The sequence below is a fragment of the Oculina patagonica genome, chromosome 9 (assembly GCF_052425735.1).
Source record: "Oculina patagonica isolate OP01 chromosome 9, crgOcupat, whole genome shotgun sequence".
Lineage (NCBI taxonomy): Eukaryota > Metazoa > Cnidaria > Anthozoa > Scleractinia > Oculinidae > Oculina > Oculina patagonica.
The window spans coordinates 5934330-5953792 of NC_135766.1; the positions used below are offsets into that span (position 1 = coordinate 5934330).

General features: G+C 38.2%; 1 protein-coding gene and 1 pseudogene across 2 annotated transcripts; one reads left to right on the forward strand and one right to left on the reverse strand.

Annotated features, from left to right (window-relative positions):
- Window positions 1-1229: 1229 nt before the first annotated feature.
- Window positions 1230-4945, reverse strand: LOC144665569 (GFP-like fluorescent chromoprotein amFP486; annotated as a pseudogene). Its single transcript, XR_013572981.1, has 5 exons — window positions 4662-4945; window positions 3241-3338; window positions 2918-3135; window positions 1873-2086; window positions 1230-1511 (listed from the first exon to the last, which is right to left on the reverse strand). The product of XR_013572981.1 is annotated as a GFP-like fluorescent chromoprotein amFP486 (transcript).
- An 8999-nt stretch (window positions 4946-13944) lies between these two features.
- On the forward strand, window positions 13945-16761 carry LOC144665578 (GFP-like fluorescent chromoprotein amFP486). The gene is made up of 5 exons (XM_078526833.1): window positions 13945-14094; window positions 15240-15337; window positions 15419-15637; window positions 15927-16139; window positions 16507-16761. Exons 1-5 carry the CDS (start codon window positions 14077-14079, stop codon window positions 16634-16636), a joined length of 678 nt encoding a protein of 225 aa, XP_078382959.1. The 5' UTR covers window positions 13945-14076; the 3' UTR covers window positions 16637-16761.
- The last annotated feature ends 2702 nt before the right edge of the window (window positions 16762-19463 follow it).

A 19463-nucleotide genomic window follows, 5' to 3' on the forward strand; every position in this document is an offset into this window, starting at 1 on the left:
CTTATAGAGGTGTCCGTTAGGAGAGAGTTGACTGTATTCCTAAAGAAATTGATCTAGTCCCAGACTCTCTCGGAAATCGGGCGCCATTTTGAAATCATTATCTGGCAGAGGCTCCCGCCGCTTCGCCTTTCTCGTCGTTCCCCGCGCTCCCCTTATTTTTCATTTTTCGTGTTTTTCGCCTTCCCTCACCGAAGGAGCCTTTGCGGAGGAGAGAGACTTGCAATTATTGATGAAGAAACATTTCGTAGCCTGTCATAAGTATTTCGCACAGTTTCGGTATCACTCGCCGCACTTATTAATAACATTATCATCACTTCGTGCTTGCACTTTTCATAAATGCATTCCGATGAGCGAAGCCTCTTCCCCGCGGCCTTAAAAGCCATCGTTATTTCACAAACAATGAAACACGACTGAGAACTTTTGCTTTTCACCTTTGAAGATGTTTAGTTATAAATTGATTTGTTAACCACGCAAGTCGTTTTCATGTTATAAAAGCACCGAAATTGAATAAAACTCAAAATATTTTCATCACAATATTGAAACTAAAACATGGTTATGAAAAAAATTGTCAGACATGTAGAAAAAGAAACCAGCTGAGCATAGTTACTAACTATGAGCTGAGATGTGCCAATTAAAGCTTGTTTGCTCCCTCGCAAATCACGTGACTAATTCGCACTATAACGTGAAAACAAACATGGTTGCTATCGTAAATAAGGCATATCAATAGAAATGATTAGGTAATTTTTTTATGTCACGGGATGAATGGGTTCAAGAATGTGCTGAGAAATAAAACTCGGCTCTCTGGTCAGGAAGCGGTCTGAATTAGTGAATGCTTGGAAAATTTTTCGGACCAAATTAAATCGACGTGAAATCAAACGTGTTTTTTATAACGAGGGTAGAAAATCAATAAAAAACAGGGAAGACGTATTAAATTCTAGAAACCAGTATCCCATACCGACCCTTCTCGGAAAAATATGATATCATCAGCTAAGGTTCTTGTACACCGTTTGCAAGCTAGCTTAAGGTCTACTGGAAGCTTTATGGGCAAAAAAGTCATTTTTAGCCTGAAGTTGATAGCTTCTGAGCTAGTATCTTGATCAATTAAATAGCCAGCAATTCGGCCTGCGGTGGGAGGGGGCAGTCCTATATGGGAATCGATCATACTGCAGGTTGCATGGAGAGGGCAAGATAGTTTATTCCAGGCGTTTCCAAAATCAAATCAATTCACATTTACAATTGCCGTAATTTTTTTAAAGTCAGTTTAATGTCTGAGTATTTCCTAATACAACAATGTAATACAGCAAAGTCAACTCAACTTTGCCTATTTAGTTTATCAAATGTAACGTGTGCTGCTAGTCGCTCTGCACCTTGATCAGTTGGGACACTTGTCTAAGCCTGAGTTACGAGCTTCTGCATCCTCCTGCAGTTTAACCTTGTTGCCAGTGATGGTGGTGACCAGACGATGTTCAATGAAATGGCTGTCTGGCATCGGCTTCACAGCCTTCTTTGGTCTGAAAGGACAATTTGACAACAAGAATTCCAAATGAGTGAAATAAAACTAAATAACTTTTTCTTTTACTTTTGTTGTAAAAAAGTCGTAAAGAGGATTAAAGATATAAAACAGGGAATTAGATTCCACACCTGAAGTCACTCAGAACAGGTTGGGCAATTGTTTCATTTTAAAACCAAATAAAACGAATAGCCGCAATGAAAACACAGTGAAAATGGGCCTTAAACACCGTTCAGTTTTCTTTCCCTTTACAAACACCTCAGCTTGTTCCAGTAACTTTTAATAAACTTCTCTCTCGCGATCAGCTTAAAACTTTAACATAACAGAACTGTCTAATCTTAACGCCTTTTATGGCGACGTACTTGTAAGTAGTCTCGTAGTCACATCTGTAATTGCCGCCTCCTTCCAGCTTGAGGAACATCGTAACATGGCCCTTCAGTGTTCCGTCGCGTACAGTCATTTTCTCGACGGATGGCTCCCAACCATGCGTCTTGTTTTTGCATCACAGGTCCGTTAACGGGAAAGTTAACGCCAACAAATTTGGATCTGTGCTTGAAGCAGCCGTCTTTCTCAATGCTGTCACAAAAAAGAAAATTTGTCAGTATAAAGCGACGGAAGAGAACTGCGATTTATAATTTGGACAAGATCACTGGCAGGTATGTTTTTTTGTTTCTCTAGCCTCTTTTATTCACTGAAAGAATATTCTTACTCGCATTTAACGATTTCGAATGTGTTGAATGCTATTAACTTCTGGCCTTGCAGATACTTCGCAATTTCGTCATGCCGATGTAACCAGTCTAGATGCAGGACCAGATGATAATTAAATACTCTCTCAGTGCCTCTCTTCACCCAGGTATAAATGGGTACCGGCGAATTTACTGCTGGGGTAACCCTGGGATGTACTAGCATCCCATCCAGTGGGGAGTAGCAATACTCCTAGTCGCTTCATGCTACTGAAACCGGGATAAGCTCCGGCCTGATGGGCCACTAGGCGCGAACGCAGACTTGACTATGTCTGTAATAACTATAGAAATGACGTTATATTTGTATTATTTATGTATTTGGCTGTTTTAGTTTAGGAAAATGTAGGAAGCATGAACCATCTTGAAAGTGAAATAAATGGCTTGGCCTCTTTCATTTTGTTTAATGTTCTAACTCGGCAAATAACTAGCCTAATCATTTATAAAGCATGTAGACTATTCATGACTTCTTCAGTTCAAGCTGTCTTTGTGTTTTACATCTGTAAAAAATGTTTAAGTATTCTATCATAGGCGTCACTAGCCTCGATGACTGACTTTTTTGGGATTTTTAGAGAAACTTAAGTGATCTTTGAGATATATGTACATATATTGGACAATACTGTAAAGCGAAGACAACCTGGCCATTACAATAGCAAATAGTTTCTACCTTATGTCCGCAGAGCTGAAGCAACACCCCCATCTTCAAACGCCATTGTCCTTTTCCATGACATGCCTCCAGGAAATGCTTGTTTGAACATGTCGGGTATCCCTTCAGGATACTTAGTAAAATATCTGTTGCCATAACAGAAAGCTGCTGACAATATGTCAAACGCGAAAGGCAGGGGCTGCTCGCTCTTGACTTGTAGAGTCAAACGCTGATGTCCCCTGAAGTAAAAAAAAAACAAACATATGTTCATATCTGGACTGCGACTAAAGCGACGTACATTATAATTATACATGTCTTGTATTTTTGTTCAAAGTGGTACTTACTCGTATGGGTTGCCGACGCCATCACCTTAAACAGTAAAGTGGTGCCCGTTGACACAGCCGTCCATAACAAAGTCCATCGTCATCTCCTTTTTAATCTCCTGATTAAAAAATGCAGAGAATGTACAGAGAACTCACTGAAATGACATCTATTGCATGGGGAAAGGTAAAGAAAAGACTAGTGGTACACACTGCGACGTCATCACCTTAAACAGTAAAGTGGTGCCCGTTGACACAGCCGTCCATAACAAAGTCCATCGTCATCTCCTTTTTAATCTCCTGATTAAAAAATGCAGAGAATGTACAGAGAACTCACTGAAATGACATCTATTGCATGCGGGAAAGGTAAAGAAAAGACCTAGTTGGTACACACTGCTAAAGTTTCTCCGGGTTTCCCTAATATGGAGTGCCTCAGTAGGAGTTCTTTTATTCGACCTAAGTGGGATGCTAGTCTAGAGCTAAGTTACACCCTGGATTTTTTTTCAGGATGCCCTGACAGTTCCTGAGTCGAGGCATCTTTTACAAGTGCCGCCCAAGAGCTCAAGGCCAGTTACTTTGGGAACAGTGTTTTGTCTAAGTGTAATGTATAACTTGTATATCTTGGCTAGAACTTTCACAAAACTTGTTCCATCTGATACTCGTGTATAAACTAGTTTCGAGCCGACAGTCAAGACGAAAATCAAAGCATTGGTTAAGGCAAAAGCTAAACTGAATTTGTAATGTCAAATCAGATACCTCTACCGATTTTATTGCTCCCCCAGCTGTTGCCACAAAGAGCTACGTAGCACATTCTTGTAATTTCATACACTGGCGTGCACTGCACTTTCTCACTGAGTCATGACCCAGTCATCGCGAAAGCAATGTTGCATAATTATTTTTAAGCAAAAACCAAAGCACAATTTCCACTAACAGTTTCTACAATACAACAACCTTAAAAATGTTAAAAATTACATCAAAGTCAGGAGCCAAGGTTCGTTGCCGTTTGTTGCTATATAACTGGAAACCAAAGAAAAGCGAAAGCAAAATTAAAATCTGATACCAAAAAAGAAAGCAAAATTGAGAAGCGATGCCGGTTTTAAGAATTCCTACTTTTCCATGTCAACAATACTAGTCAAAAGAGTTTTTGAATTTTGGATACATTCACGGACATTTTCAACAAAAACGGCAAAAAAGAAACCATAAATTAAAAGCGACACTTTTACTGAATAAACCGTCGAATGTTAAACTCTCAGTTCTCGGTTTAACAAAAAGACTGCCAAAATGCTTTAGGCTTACATTTTGGGGAGGCTATTTTTAGGGAGTGGCATGGAACTAAACCTAGAATTGATGCGACCTTTTCCTTTATTCCTTTAAATTTAGCACACTTCTTTTTTAAAAAAGGCTTTGAAAGTATGTTTCATAAATGTTAGCTGATGTACACTTACTTGCTTTGAAAGAGCCATGCTGGTCAAACAATCTCTTCAAACAGACACTTTGGAACAGAGCAATCTCTTTGGGCTGTGGTACTTCACTCTGTCAGTGACTCGCTCAACTGATGGTACTTCACGTGCACAGTGAATCAAATCTTAAGTAAAGTTGATTTAATAAAAGAAAATGATGATTGATAACATATTGAAACAATTGGTTTGAAGTGGACACAATTGTTCTTTCATCTTCGAAATCACCGAAACGTTAACCGCCCAGACCAGTTTCGTACCCTGGTGATCCAAGGTTAATTAGTTTTATTTTTATTTTTATAATTTTTATTTATTAAGTCACTCGTACTCAAACCATTTTAATTACATATGTGAAATCGTGTGGAAAACAATTTCATTTTTGAGTTTTCAGTTGAATTGTGTGACTTTGTCCACTGGTAAATAGTGCGTTCAAATCGGACTTCTGTTGGGGGTATAAACTTTCCATCAATCAATGTCGGATAAAGTTCAGACACAATAATTTTGTTTAAATAAAGCTGTATGAGTGGCTAAATGTACTCCAAAGCTCATTAAATAGAAACAAAGCGCCGCCCCTAGTTTTTCAGACAAATATATTCACCCGGAAAGAAGAAAGAAAACCAGTTTTGTACCCTATTGATGCATTGCCAAAACTTGAGGACTTGTGTTACACAATATGGTGAAAGAAAGTGCAGTGTAGAATGTCTGCTTGTATCACTCATACCAATTTAATTATATATGTAAAATTGTGTGGAGCAAGTTCTCAGATAGATTGTTTAATTAGTCTTTGGCCGGTACACAATGGGCACTGGAAAATTGTGGGTTCAAATCGGTCTAATTGTGGGCGCAAAAAGGTCAGACTATCATTTAATTAAAATAAACCCGTGTAAATGGCTAAACTTGCTTAAAGGCTATTAATTTCTGCCACAGCATCGTAACAAAACTTCTCACTCTAAATTCTTAGTACAGTAACCTAGTTTACTTTAATATCCCCACTTGATTTGTCTGATTTTCCTCGCTTTTTCTTAAACATAAAAAATATCAATCAATCATAAAATCTTTCCAAGATAACCCCCATGCTGTGAACGCTCTCAGTTAATTAACCACCATACACTTATCTTATTAGTTTTTTGGTTGGCTATTTAGCAATTAAAGTTGTTTTGACAAGTGGTATATAACATTTAACTTAAGCACCCAGTTTAGCTTTCTATTAGTTTGATCACTGGACTGAAGAACTCCTCGGGCGATTCGTCTTTCTTAATTGACTCAATGTTTCTTTTGAAGGATTGCGATGTATGACAATATTTTAAAAGCTGTACACTGTTCAGGAAAAAAATGTAGTGAATAAAAAAAGATGATGTACGCAGAAACGTAACACTTATCAAATAAAAAAAAAGAATATGTTAATATTTAAAGTACTAAAATTGCAGACAGGGATGAACTAAGAATATAAAATTTGTGCTTGACACTGACTTGTGTAAACTTAAAAACAGTTGTGAAACTTAAAAGACGTTTCGGCCAAACAACTTCGACCTTCGTCGGTTTTAAAAAAGCCAACTGAGACAGTTCACAGTTCTGCGCGTGCCTTAACCTTGTTTCAAAGCTCTGTCTGTCTGTCCATAGTGTACCAAATTGCAATCAAGGCAGCCGATTTTGTAAACAACACCTCTAGACTGCAAGGCAGGTTTGTCTTTTGGTCTCGGGAAGCACCTGCGCAAAGCATTCAGAGGTTTATAACTCACTTAAACGGCGTCGTTGCACAGCACTTGCGAAATTCTCTCAGAGACGCCTCTGACGTAAGGCACGACAACAAAATTGGACGCTGGCGCTGCGCTAGCGCTGGTAGTGTCCTTGTTACTTGAATCACGGCGCTGTGGTAGGATTCGCAGCTCTGGATAAAACGCAAAGGGCAGTTGTTACTGGCACTTAGTTAATTGTTACTACTTGCCTTAGTTAAAGATTTTAACATTTTGTATATAATAGATTATAATAACATTTTTATATCACTTATATATATTTTTACTGTATTGATATTAGTATTAGTGTAGATTTTTAGTTTTTAGCAGTGTCCCCTAATTAGTATGGTGTATTATTCCCAGGCTATAAGGTTTTGACACTTAAATAAAGTTCTCACTCACTCACTCACACTCACTGTTGGTTTGATGACTTAAGGGGTGCGAAAATTTGACAGCGATTTCGTCGGTTGCAAAACAGAAAGTACAGAAACCCAGTTTACTTGTTCCTCTTGATTCGTCTCATTTCTCATTTCCCTCGCTTTTCTTAAACATAACATTTTCAATCAATCATATCTTATTTGAAAAAAGGCAATGTCGTCGCTGTCCACTTAAGAATTGGTTCATGTTTAGCATGCGTATATCGAGTTATGGATGCACGCGGGAAGTTGGGAGAGCACAAAATAAACTTTAACTCAGTTCTTGAGTGCTCTCCAAACTTCCTAAGTGCATCCATTACTCGATATACACACAGCTAAAAGCAGGAACCAATTCTTTTATAACATAGCCACTACAAAGTTGGCTGAAAACGGCAAATATGGCGAGCTTTATACACAAGAAATACAGTAATCGGCAGTGCCGTTCCTAAAACCACAAAAATGCCATAGTTTCTCAAGAACGCAAAACAATAGGATTGATGTAAAAAGCTTTATTCAAAATACTTGTAAAATGTACAAAAAGTGCAAATGCTGAATGAAGAAGAAAAGCAGCAAATAGTGAATTTACGGGACGACCGGAAAACTGACACGATTTCATTCAGTGTACGACATAAAATTAAGCTCAACACTTCAGTAAAGTTTGTACCTTTCAATCTTCAGTTGGTCTTGTCCTTTTATACGTCAATTAACTTGTTAGACTCTCAGCTCAATTTTGTTTCAGTTTCAACACAATAAAGTAGTCTTGATTACAGCCGTGGAGCCGTAAACAAGTACAATGTGAACCCTTGCTTCGTTCAAATTGCATAAGGCTTCTTCCCGTAAACCATAATTTTAGTGTCTAAACTTTTTCTGACATTGATAGATGGAAAGTTTGTACCCCCAAAGAAGTCCGAGTTGAAGCCATTGTTTATCGGTCATATAGACCAAACAATGTTTCAATGCACTTTTGAGATAATTTGTTTAAAGGATGCGGGAAGTGGGCATTAATTTCCTATTACGTGGGGTTTTTTGACAATTACAATACTATTAAACTATTCCATGCGGTTTTACTAGTAGACCACTAGTAATTACCTGATTAAATGCATCATAGTTTGTCAAAGTTTGGTTTACGTTTTGTGGTCACGATGATTCCTGTGACATTCTACAGTTTTTGGTGTAGTTCTTGTAGTTTAGTAGTTTGTGTAGTTCTTGTAGCTCTACACGAACAACAAAGAACTACACCAACTGCAGGCACTTGCACGAACTGCATGAACTACAGAAACTTAAATACTCGAACTATAGGGAGCTATGTTTCACTATGTGACTGCGTGATGCGGTTCTAGTCAAAGCCCACATTTCACCCTTGCTCATTTTAGAGTCTCCAGTAACTATAGGGAGCTTAAGCAAACTACGACGACAACGTGAACGAGAACGTCACCAAACAAAACAAAAAATGATGAGCAGAATAATAACTTTTCATTTGCGTTTTAAATCTTGCATCGTGCATTTCTCTCGGGAACAACAACGTGTAGTGACCAAATGCTATTTTTTCGTATTTTTATTTGGGGTCAACACTTTCTTTATATATTCATCTGGAGCTAGTTCCTAAACCAACAACGATGAAATGACAAAATTCTGCGTGTACGACGAAGGCTAAATTTTTGTATTTCTATTTGGGGTTGAACGCTTTCTTCACATTTTATTCTGGATCGCAAGATTCTATAGCAAAATACAAATTCACGTTTAAGAGTGTCCGTCTGTAAATTTCGCTGTAAGTCTTTTGGACGCCAAAACATGAACTAACTCTTCAAACTTTTTTCAGGAGAAAGGTGATAACATTACAATTTATATTTTAGGCGTAGAAAAAGAACAAGGGCTTCATTTGGGCGAACTTAGCGTATGAACATGCATTTGACCTTATTATAATAGGAAATTAACGCTTTGTCGGCGTTATATTAATTTCTGCGACCTTAATTGAGTGGAGCGTTGATTTCCGCGACCCTGATTTCCATGACTATTACCCCAAATTCTGGATCCTGCCGAGATCTAATTGACCGTCTTATCCGCAAATTAAATTTTGATCTTTTGTCATGTAAAATCCTACAGTTGTATTGTTACAGCTTCCTTTTAACAAAATTTTAGTGTCTAAACTTTATCTGACATTGATAGATGGAAAGTTTCTATTCCCAAAGAAGTCCGATTTGAACCATTGTTTATCGATCATAGACCAAACAATGTTTCAATGCACTTTTGAGATATGTAAAGGATGCGGTGCTGGGTGGGCATTAATTTCCTATTACGTTGGGTTTTTGACAATTACAATACTATTAAAATACAACATGCGGTTTTACTAGTAAAAACCTTATTAAATGCATCAAAGTTTGTCAAAGTTTGGATAATATTTTGTGGTCACGATGATTCCCGTGACATTCTACAGATTTCGGTGTAGTTAGTGTAGTTTTGTAGTTTGTGTAGTTCTTGTAGCTCTACACGAACTACAAATGAACCACAACAACTGCAGGCACTACACTTGCACGAACTGCATGAACTACAGAAACTTAAATACTCGAACTATAGGGAGCTATGTTTCACTATGTGACTGCGTGATGCGGTTCTAGTCAAAGCCCACATTTCACCCTTGCTCATTTTAGAGTCTCCAGTAACTATAGGGAGCTTAAGCAAACTACGACGACAACGTGAACGAGAACGTCACCAAACAAAAAAAAAATGATGAGCAGAATAATAACTTTTCATTTGCGTTTTAAATCTTGCATTGTGCATTTCTCTCGGGAACAACAACGTGTAGTGACCGAATGCTATTTTTTCGTATTTTTATTTGGGGTCAACACTTTCTTTATATATTCATCTGGAGCTAGTTCCTAAACCAACAACGATGAAATGACAAAATTCTGCGTGTACGACGAAGGCTAAATTTTTGTATTTCTATTTGGGGTTGAACGCTTTCTTCACATTTTATTCTGGATCGCAAGATTCTATATATAGCAAAATACAAATTCACGTTTAAGAGTGTCCGTCTGTAAATTTCGCTGTAAGTCTTTTGGACGCCAAAACATGAACTAACTCTTCAAACTTTTTTCAGGAGAAAGGTGATAACATTACAATTTATATTTTAGGCGTAGAAAAAGAACAAGGGCTTCATTTGGGCGAACTTAGCGTATGAACATGCATTTGACCTTATTATAATAGGAAATTAACGCTTGTCGGCGTTATATTATTTCGCGACCTTAATTGAGTGGAGCGTTGATTTCCGCGACCCTGATTTCCATGACTATTACCCCAAATTCTGGATCCTGCCGAGATCTAATTGACCGTCTCTTATCCGCAAATTAAATTTTGATTTTTTGTCATGTAAAATCCTACAGTTGTATTGTTTACGATATTTCCAGTTTATTCCTGCTTTCATAACGACAGTTCGACCTCTGACACATCAACTTCTTATTTCGGTCAAAAAATTCAATGTTGAAATAAAAAAATTTCTTGTGGTCGTCACAAACTTCGCTTCCTTGTGTTAATCGCAATAATTTCTGTACTTTTTAAAAACTTACCTCCTCTTACGCGTTAATTTGAGTCCTTTATTCTGGAGTAAGTTTCCCTCCAATTCGAGTTAACATCTTATAACAAGATACAGGGGCCCAAGATACAGTAGAACCCCGTTAACTCGGATAGTTAAACTCGACTCTCTCGCCAACTGAAACCAAGACCCATTATCTTGGATTTCCCACTTTCAGTCATTTTACTCGGTTAACACGATCCGGATAACTCGAATTCCCCGCTTACCGAACTAATTTCTTTCCTGATCCATTTACCCTGATAACTCGGATTCTAGTTCTTGCAACTCGCCAGGGATGCTCATTGAAATATCCCATTAGCTCTTCTTGTCGAAACCCCGCTAACTCGAACTGGTTTTCGTTTCCCTTCAGAGATCGAGTGACTGCAGTTCAATACTGTAGTTACGTTATCAGATTTTAACCTGAAATACAGCTGGAATTCAACATAACCATAAACAGCCCAAGCTCGTCTCGTGGGATCTGTAAATTACCGTTCTTATAACGCCCATTTGCTCTCAAAGATAATCATGATAATGTGTTAATCTCAGCACAAAACTTGTTAGTGTGTATAAAACATTTTATAGAAATAGAATTGGACACTTTAATAACTAGCCATACGGCTCTAAATGTTTCTTGCATTGTTATTTTTAGTGTGTCACCTCAACAATATCAATCTAAAGTTCTATTCTTTAGACAGAATTCATTATGAAAGTTTTTATAGACCCGTTAACAAAAGATGTAGTAGAAGAAAAGGAGTATAAGCGACTAACTGACCTAATTAATTTGTAGAAAGGCACAAAATTTTATACGATAAACAATATGGTTGTCGAAAATAAATATCATTCAACAGAAATGGCCATAGTCGATTTGCCAGCAAAATGAATGAAGCAATCGATGAAAATAAACTAACAGGTGGAATTTTCTTAGACTTATCAAAAGCATTTGATACCGTAGACTGCTCCATCGTTCTCGCAAAATTTGAACACTATGGTATAAGATAGATTGCACTTGAGTGGTTAAGAAGTTACCTAGGAAATACAAATCAAGTAGTAAAATTTAAGAATTGTCTGTCGAATAAAGAAAAAATAATACATGTGGAGTCCCACAAGGATCAGTTATAGATCCACTCATATTTCTTATAAACATTAACGACATCCGTAAAAGTTCAAACCTTTAATCATTTATTCTTTTTGCAGACAATAGTAAGGTCTTTACTTGCCGTAAGACATCAACACTCTAAATTAGAACTTTAAACAATCAGTAAATTAATCTACAAGGTATTATAGAATAAGAAAACCTAATCAGCATTCTTCAAATTACGAAAAGGAAAATAGGCGACACAGACCCACTGCATTTAAACATCTAGTCTATGGGGTCTACCATTAGACAAAATAAACGATGGAAGCAACGCAGCATTATTTACAGACCAATATTTTAATGGAAGTGGCTTCCTGCAAGCATTAAATTATACTTTTCAGACAAAATAAAGATCTCTTTATTATTCACCACTTTAGCCCTACAATACAAGATCCTTATCTAAAATCCAGAGTGGCTATATATGCTCGCTCAAATTATAAACAATATTCATTAGATATAAAGGCTGCGAGATTTGGAACAACCTTTCACCTATCATTATAAACTCTACTTCACTTAGCACGTTCAAAAACCTTATAAAAACAACTCTATCTCAAAACCTTAATAACAAAAATAATCGACGGGCAAATAAAGATTGATTGATTGATTGATTCGAGTTGGATTTCAACTTGGACGCCTTCACGTGGGTTACCTTAGAAAGATGATTTGCAAACACTGTTCGCCGCCTTGTTGTTCTTTCCAGAGGGCACTTGTCAATACAGTGTTTGACTTGGAGCACGTTTAGCCATTCACACGGCTTCATTATAATAAAATGATAGGATCTGACATAACTGATCCGACATTGATAAGTGGAAAGTTTGTGTCCACAAGAGGACCACAAGAGAAGTAAACCGATTTGAACACACAATTCACCAGCGTCCATTGTGTACCGGCCAAAGACTCAACAGTCCATCTGAGAGCTGTCACAGCTCAAACATAACTTTACATATGTAAATGAATTTCTTTGAGTTATACAAACAGACATGCGGTTCTTTGTTCACATGCGGCCCAAGCTCAAGCTGCGAGTCAGTGTGCAGTGAGAGGAGTGTGGTCATACCAAGTTATGTAATAGCGGTAACGGCGAAAAAATATAGAGTTTGTATGGGGTCACTTACAATAGGGACGGGAATGCTTAATAAAAATGCCTGACCACACATCCATGATGCATTACTTGCATACTGTACGTATAGTTAATTGTTTTGAAACGATTTCAGCGTGTTATATCGCTCCATGAGTTTTTCCGCCATTCTAAAGAAGGAGTGTAGCCGAGCGTAGTGTGGAAAGCCTACCGGGCAAGAACTTGCTGAAACGCTATTACAGCTTATTACGTAATCAGTCAGTGTAAAACGAAGACTGCGGAATGCAGACTGCAGACTGCAGAGCGGGGATAAAATGCAGACTGCGGGTAAAATGCAGACTGCAGACATAGGGAATCCGGATAATGCAGACAAAGAGTAAAGCCATTTTAATACCGTCGGTTGCATCTCTGTCACATGTTGCGCGATTGGTTATCAAAAGGCAGACACGTTTCGCACGAGCGATCACGTACGTGAAGTTGCGATAAATAAATTTAATGGCGACATACAAACAGCAAAGGCATATTAAAGATTCGTGTGAGACTGAATTAAAAATACAAATTCAAGTCTTCTGAGTTTGAAAACCGGATGAAACTAAACGGTTTACATATCTTTTCGGAAAATTAATTTTATACAAAGCCCTCGACACAGTCCGACCACGTCGCGGCATATGTTTACGGCTTCCTAGGCATAAACGTTTTTTACATCTTACTTTTATAACGTTTTATTGCGATACTGAAGCGAAGCAAATCCCTTAATTGTCAGCTTAACTGCATTTTACGCGCAGTTTGCACTTTATCCCCAGACCGAAGTCTGCAGTCTGCGTCTTAAACTGATTACATAACATCATCACAGCTTGAGCTTGGGTCGCCTGTGCTTTATTTGACCATATTATGTAACACGTCAAGTTTTGGCAGTGCGGGGGGCGCGTCGCTTCGTTTTCATTAGAGTACATTATGCCATTCATACAGCTTTATTTCAACGAAAAGATCATCTCTTTTTAATCTGGCATTGATAGATGGAAGGTAGACCGATTTGAACACAATATTCACCAGTAGACATTATGTAGCCGCCAAAGTCTAAACAATCCATCAAAGAGTTGTCAGAGGTTAAAAAATAGAGCTCGTTCCCACGCAGTTTTACATATATAATTAAATTGGTTTGATTGTGTGAGTTAAAAAAATAAAACTAATAAAACTTAAAAATAAAACTAATTAATCTTGGATCACCAGGGTGCGAAACTGGTCTGGGCGGTTAATGTATCGATATCGGTGATTTCGAAGATGAAATAACAATTGTGTCCCTTTCAAACCAATTGTTTCAATATGTTATCAATCATCATTTTCTTTTATTAAATCAACTTTACTTAAGGTTTGATTCACTGTGAAGTACCATCAGTTGAGCGAGTCACTGACAGAGTGAAGTACCACAGCTCAAGAGATTGCTCCGTGTCTGTTTGAAGAAATTGTTTGATCACCATGGCTCTTTCAAAGCAAGTAAGTGAACATTAGCTAACATTTTTGAAACAAACGTTCAAAGCCTTTTTTAAAATAAGGTGTGCTAAATTTTGAAGCAAAAAAGGAAAAGGTCGCATCAATTCTAGGTATAGTTCCATGCCACTCCCTAAAAATAGCCTCCCCAAAATATATAAGCATTTTAGTAAGTTTTTTAAACCGAGAACTGAGAATTTAACACTCGACGGTTTATTGAGAAAAAGAGTCGCTTTTAATTTATGGTTTCCTTTTTTACCTGTTCTTGTTGAAAATGTCTGTGAATGTATCCAAACTTCAAAAACTTCTTTGATTCGTATTGTTGACACGGAACAGTAGGAATTCTTAAAATCGGTTTCGCTTCTCAATTTTGCCTTCGCTTTTTGGTGTCAGATTTTAATTTTGCTTTCGCTCTTTTTTGGTTTCCAGTTATATAGCAACAAACGGCAACGAATCTTGGCTCCTGACTTTGATGTAATTTTTTAACATTTTTAAGGTTGTTGTATTGTAGAAACTGTTAGTGGAAATTGTGCTTTGGTTTTTGTTTTAAAATAATTATGCAACATTGCATTCGCGTTGACTGGGTCATGACTCAGGGAGAAAGTGCGGTGCAGCGTACAAAATTGCAAGAATGTGCTACGTAGCTCTTTGTGACAACAACTGGAGAAGCAATAAAATTAGTAGAGGTATTGGATTTACATTAATGACTAGAATACTATTACACATTCAGTAAAGTTTTTGCCTTAACCAATGCTTTGATGTTCGTCTCGACTGTCGGCCCGGAATAAGTTACACGAGTATCAGATGGAGCAAGTTTTTTGAAAGTTCTAGCCCAGATATACAAGTTATACATTAAACTTAGGCAATTCACTGACCCCAAAGTAACTGGGCGGGTCCTTGAGCTCTTGGGCGGCATTTAATTGTTAAAAAAAGCCCCAACTCAGGAACTGTCAGGGCATCCTGAGAAAACCCCAGGGTGTAACAGCGCTAGACTAGCATCCCACTTAGGAGGAATAAAAGAACTCCTAGACACTCCATGTTACGGAAACAAGGAGAAACTCCAGCAGTGAGTGCCTTTTCTTTACCTTTCCCGCATGCAATAGATGTTATTTCAGTGAATTCTTTGTATATTCTATGCATTTTTTAAACAGGAGATTAAAAAGGAGATGACGATGGACTATGTTATGGATGTCTGTGTCAACGGGCATTCCTTTACTGTTCAGGGTACAGGCGTCGGCAACCCATACGAGTAAGTGCCACTTTTGAACAAAAATACACAATGTACGTCGCTTTAGTCGGATATTAACACATGTTTGTTTTATTACTTCAGCGGACATCAGCGTTTGTCACTACAAGTCAAGAGCGAGCAGCCCCTGCCTTTCGCGTTTGACATATTGTCAGCCGCGTTCGCTTATGGCAACAGATGTTTTACTAAGTATCCTGAAGGGATAACCGACATGTTCAAACAAGCATTTCCTGGAGGCCTGTCGTGGGAAAGGACAATGGCGTTCGAAGATGGGGGTGTTGCTTCAGTCTCTGCGGACGTAAGGTAGAAACAGTTACTATTTGCCTTTTTATAGCCAGGTTGTCTTCGCTTTACAGTATTATCCAATACATATATCAAGGATCGCTTGACGCCTATGAAGGAAATGCTTAAACATTTTTTACAGATGTGAAACACATCAAAGACAGCTTGAACTAAAGAAGTCATGAATAGTCTACATGCTTAATTGATGATTAGGCTAGTTCTTAGTTGCCGAGTTAGAACATTAAACAAATTGAAATTAGCCCGTTCTCTTCAGTCGCTTTAAACTGACAAATTTTCATTGTTGTAACAGCATTGAGAAAGACGGCTGCTTCAAGCACAGGTCCAAGTTTGTTGGCGTTAACTTTCCCGTTAACGGACCTGTGATGCAAAACAAGACGCGTGGTTGGGAGCCATCCGTCGAGAAAATGACTGTCCGCGACGGAACACTGAAGGGTCATGTTACGATGTTCCTCAAGCTGGAGGGAGGCGGCAATTACAGATGTGACTACGAGACTACTTACAAGTACGTCGCCATAGAAGGCGTTAAGATTAGTCAGTTCTATTAAGTTAAAGTTTTAAGCTGATCGCGAGAAAGAAGTTAATTTAAAGTTACTGGAACAAGCTGAGGTGTTTGTAAAGAGAAAACTAAACGGTGCCGGTTAAAGGCCATTTTCACGTACACTGTGCATGCATTGCGGCTGTTCGTTTTGTTTGGTTTAAAAATGAAACAATTGTCCAACCTGCTATGACTGACTTCAAGTGAAAAATCTAATTCCCTGTTTTTATCTTTAATCCTCTTTGCGACTTTTTTTTACAACAAAAGTAAATGAAAAAGCAATTCAGTTTTATTTCACTCATTTGGAATTCTTGTTGTCAAATTGTCTTTTCAGACCAAAGAAGCCTGTGAAGCCGTTGCCAGACAGCCATTTCATTGAACATCGTCTGGTCACCACCATCACTGGCAACAAGGTTGAACTGCAGGAGGATGCAGAGGCTCGTAACTTTGTCCTGGGCAAATAGTCATCGAGGGTGTAGAGCAATTATAAACTAGCAGCACACATTACGACTGTGCTGTATTGCTTTGTTGTATTAGAAAATGATCAGACATTGAACTGACATTAAAAAAAAGTTACGCCAATTTTAAATGTGAATTGATTTGATTTTTGAAATAAACTACCTCGCCTCTCCGAGATACAAGCTCCAGTATGATTCTCCCGCAGGACTGCCCCCTCCAATGTAGGGTGAAGTTTCTACCTATACAATTGATACTAGCTCAGTAAACAACTTCAACAACAACTTCAGGCTAAAAATGACTTATCCTGCCCATAGTGCTGCCAGGCTTACATCGTTGACTAAAGCTAGCTCGCAAACGGGATACTCAGAGCTGATGATATCATATTTTTTTCGAGAAGGGTCGGCATGGGATACTGGTTTCTTTAATTAGCCGAGTCTTCCCTTTTCTATTGATTTTCTACCCTCTTAATAAAAACACGTTTGATTTCACGTCTGCTTCCTGAGCAGAGAGGCGAGTTTATATTTGTTGCACATTCTTGAACCCTTTCAGCCTTTAGGTCTTCGGGGAAGTCTCGTAGTTTTTTAAATCGTGTTAGCTCGCAAAAGTGTTCGAAAGGGTAAAAACCAAGCAATTTTGTGTCCAAGAATTCAGCGTGGAAATACATTTTCATCAGCTGACACGGCAGGGAGGTTAACTAGGTGTATTGTAGATTGTCATATCTGACGCAAAATGTTTAAATAAGCTTTCAAAGGGAAAATACGAGACTTCACATTCTAATGTAACATGGACAGTTTTACTCGTTTGAAAGCTAATAACTTTTAATTATAATGAAAGTTGAAATCAAAAATTCGGCTTCAGAGAGGACACAATAGAGGTTTTGGCGGATCAGCGAGTGGTGAAATCAACTTGCTTTAAAATCACTTTTTCACAAATTTTAACTTAAGCAGCTGCATTACCGTAAAGCACAACAAAAATATTTTTGTGGCCAATCAGGAGGAAGGAGTTCAAACGCTTCTGGAACTGGTTCGGTAAGACAAAGTGCCCAGGGGCTGTTACGCTCTATGTTGTAAACTTTCGCCCGAAAATCCCGTTGTCCCGATAAGCTGCCCGTCGCCCCCACTAACTGCCCCTGGGTCTCCGAGGATGCTGAGTCATAGGCCTTACAGCCCTAGGGAGCCCAGGGTCAGGCATTGAATGGCTGGCTTGCTAGAGGGGTAGGCATAGTCAAGTTTTGGGTCACTTTCAACAGACTTTGCCATCAGACCAATGACATGGTATTTTTACTCACGATTAAAGCTAACCGCAAGAAAACTGAAGTAGAACTAACCGCATGAAATCCAGCTCGAAAATCCAACTCGAAATCCTAACTCGGTAAATAGGCAACCTCATTATCAATTTGCTCACAAGGTATTAAACATATACGCCGACGATATTGACCGCGTTTAAGGTCATCTTTCTTCTTAGCAAGCTTTTGTGAAAGGCAAAAGACACGTTTCGCACGAGCGATCAAGTAAGTTAAGTTGCGATAAATGGCGACATACATACAGCATAGAGTTTGATCTTCAAAGGATAAAATGTGCTAATTCAACTGGGATCCCGAGCTGTTAACAGGAATTTGACATGCCTGATGGACTCCCTTCGCTTTTACGAGCATGTCTTGAGGAATTTTCCTCTCTGAAAAGGAGGAGTCTTATTATAAATGGTAACGGTAGATCTTGGCTTAAACTCTCCATTTGCGATGTTGCGATTATTTAAGATTTGTCACTGCTGGTTGATAGGTAGTAACGAATCGTAGTCTTTTCCCGAGAGAGTATTTTGTTTGTTGTAATACCGAAGTCAGGTGATGTTCCTTGAAGTGAATTTCTTGGATATTAACCAGGGTCAGGTTGTTCAAAGTATGATTAAGATTAATCTGGGATTAGCGTGAACTTTGATTTCAGTTTTTTTAACTTTTCAGTGAGGTTTCCTGTTTATACTTCCTGTCCTCTAGTTTTGACGTCGACTAATCTGCGTTCATCTCAAAACTCCACAAAACATGAGCAATAAAAACAAATTGAACAATTGATCAACTTTTAATCCTGGGTTAGTGTTAATCGGCTTTCGAACAACCCAGCCCTGATGGTTTCCTCGTAATGTACATGTACAGTACAGCTTGCTGACCCTACACAACATCAACATTAATTTTTTATTAATATTACTCTTTCATCTTCTGTACAGAGAAGGCTAACTTAATTAACACAACGTAATATTTGGTCAATCAAAACAAGAAACTAAATCTCACCCCACTCCACCCTCAAAAATGTGTGCACGGTTCGTTTTTTACTCTTTTCCCAAAGTGAAAAAAAAAACATTCAAAAAACAAATTCTCCCTACTGCTTACGAAACCCTCTATCAGTTAGGCCCCGTCCACATTAATCCGGATAAATTGGAAAACGGAGAAATTTGAAAACGCCGTATAAAATATTTTCCGTCCACGCTGGTCCTGTAAATTTGAAAACGCATCTATTTTGGTCAAAAACGGATTAAGATGCGTTTTCCAATACCCACTTTGAAGAGCGTTTTCGGAAAGTTCCCTTTTCAAAATGTTTTCCGTCCACACAAAAACGCAAAGCCGGCGTTTTCAAAATAATCCTCTTTAATGAGCGTTTTCGAAAAGTTCCTTTTCGCTGGACAATTTATTCGGATTAGTGTGGACGGTTGGACAAACCGGAGGAAAAAAAGATGCGTTTTCACATTTGTCCGGATTAGTGTGGACGGGGCCTTAGTTCTGAAAATTCTGTGTTACATCAAAACGATACTTGAAAACGATTAAAACGATAGTTGATTTTTTTT

Coding starts and splice junctions, on each gene's coding strand:
- LOC144665578 (XM_078526833.1), top strand. Junction 15,338..15,418: donor GGCGTCGGCAACCCATACGA/GTAAGTGCCACT, acceptor TTATTACTTCAG/CGGACATCAGCGTTTGTCAC. Junction 16,140..16,506: donor GACTACGAGACTACTTACAA/GTACGTCGCCAT, acceptor TTGTCTTTTCAG/ACCAAAGAAGCCTGTGAAGC.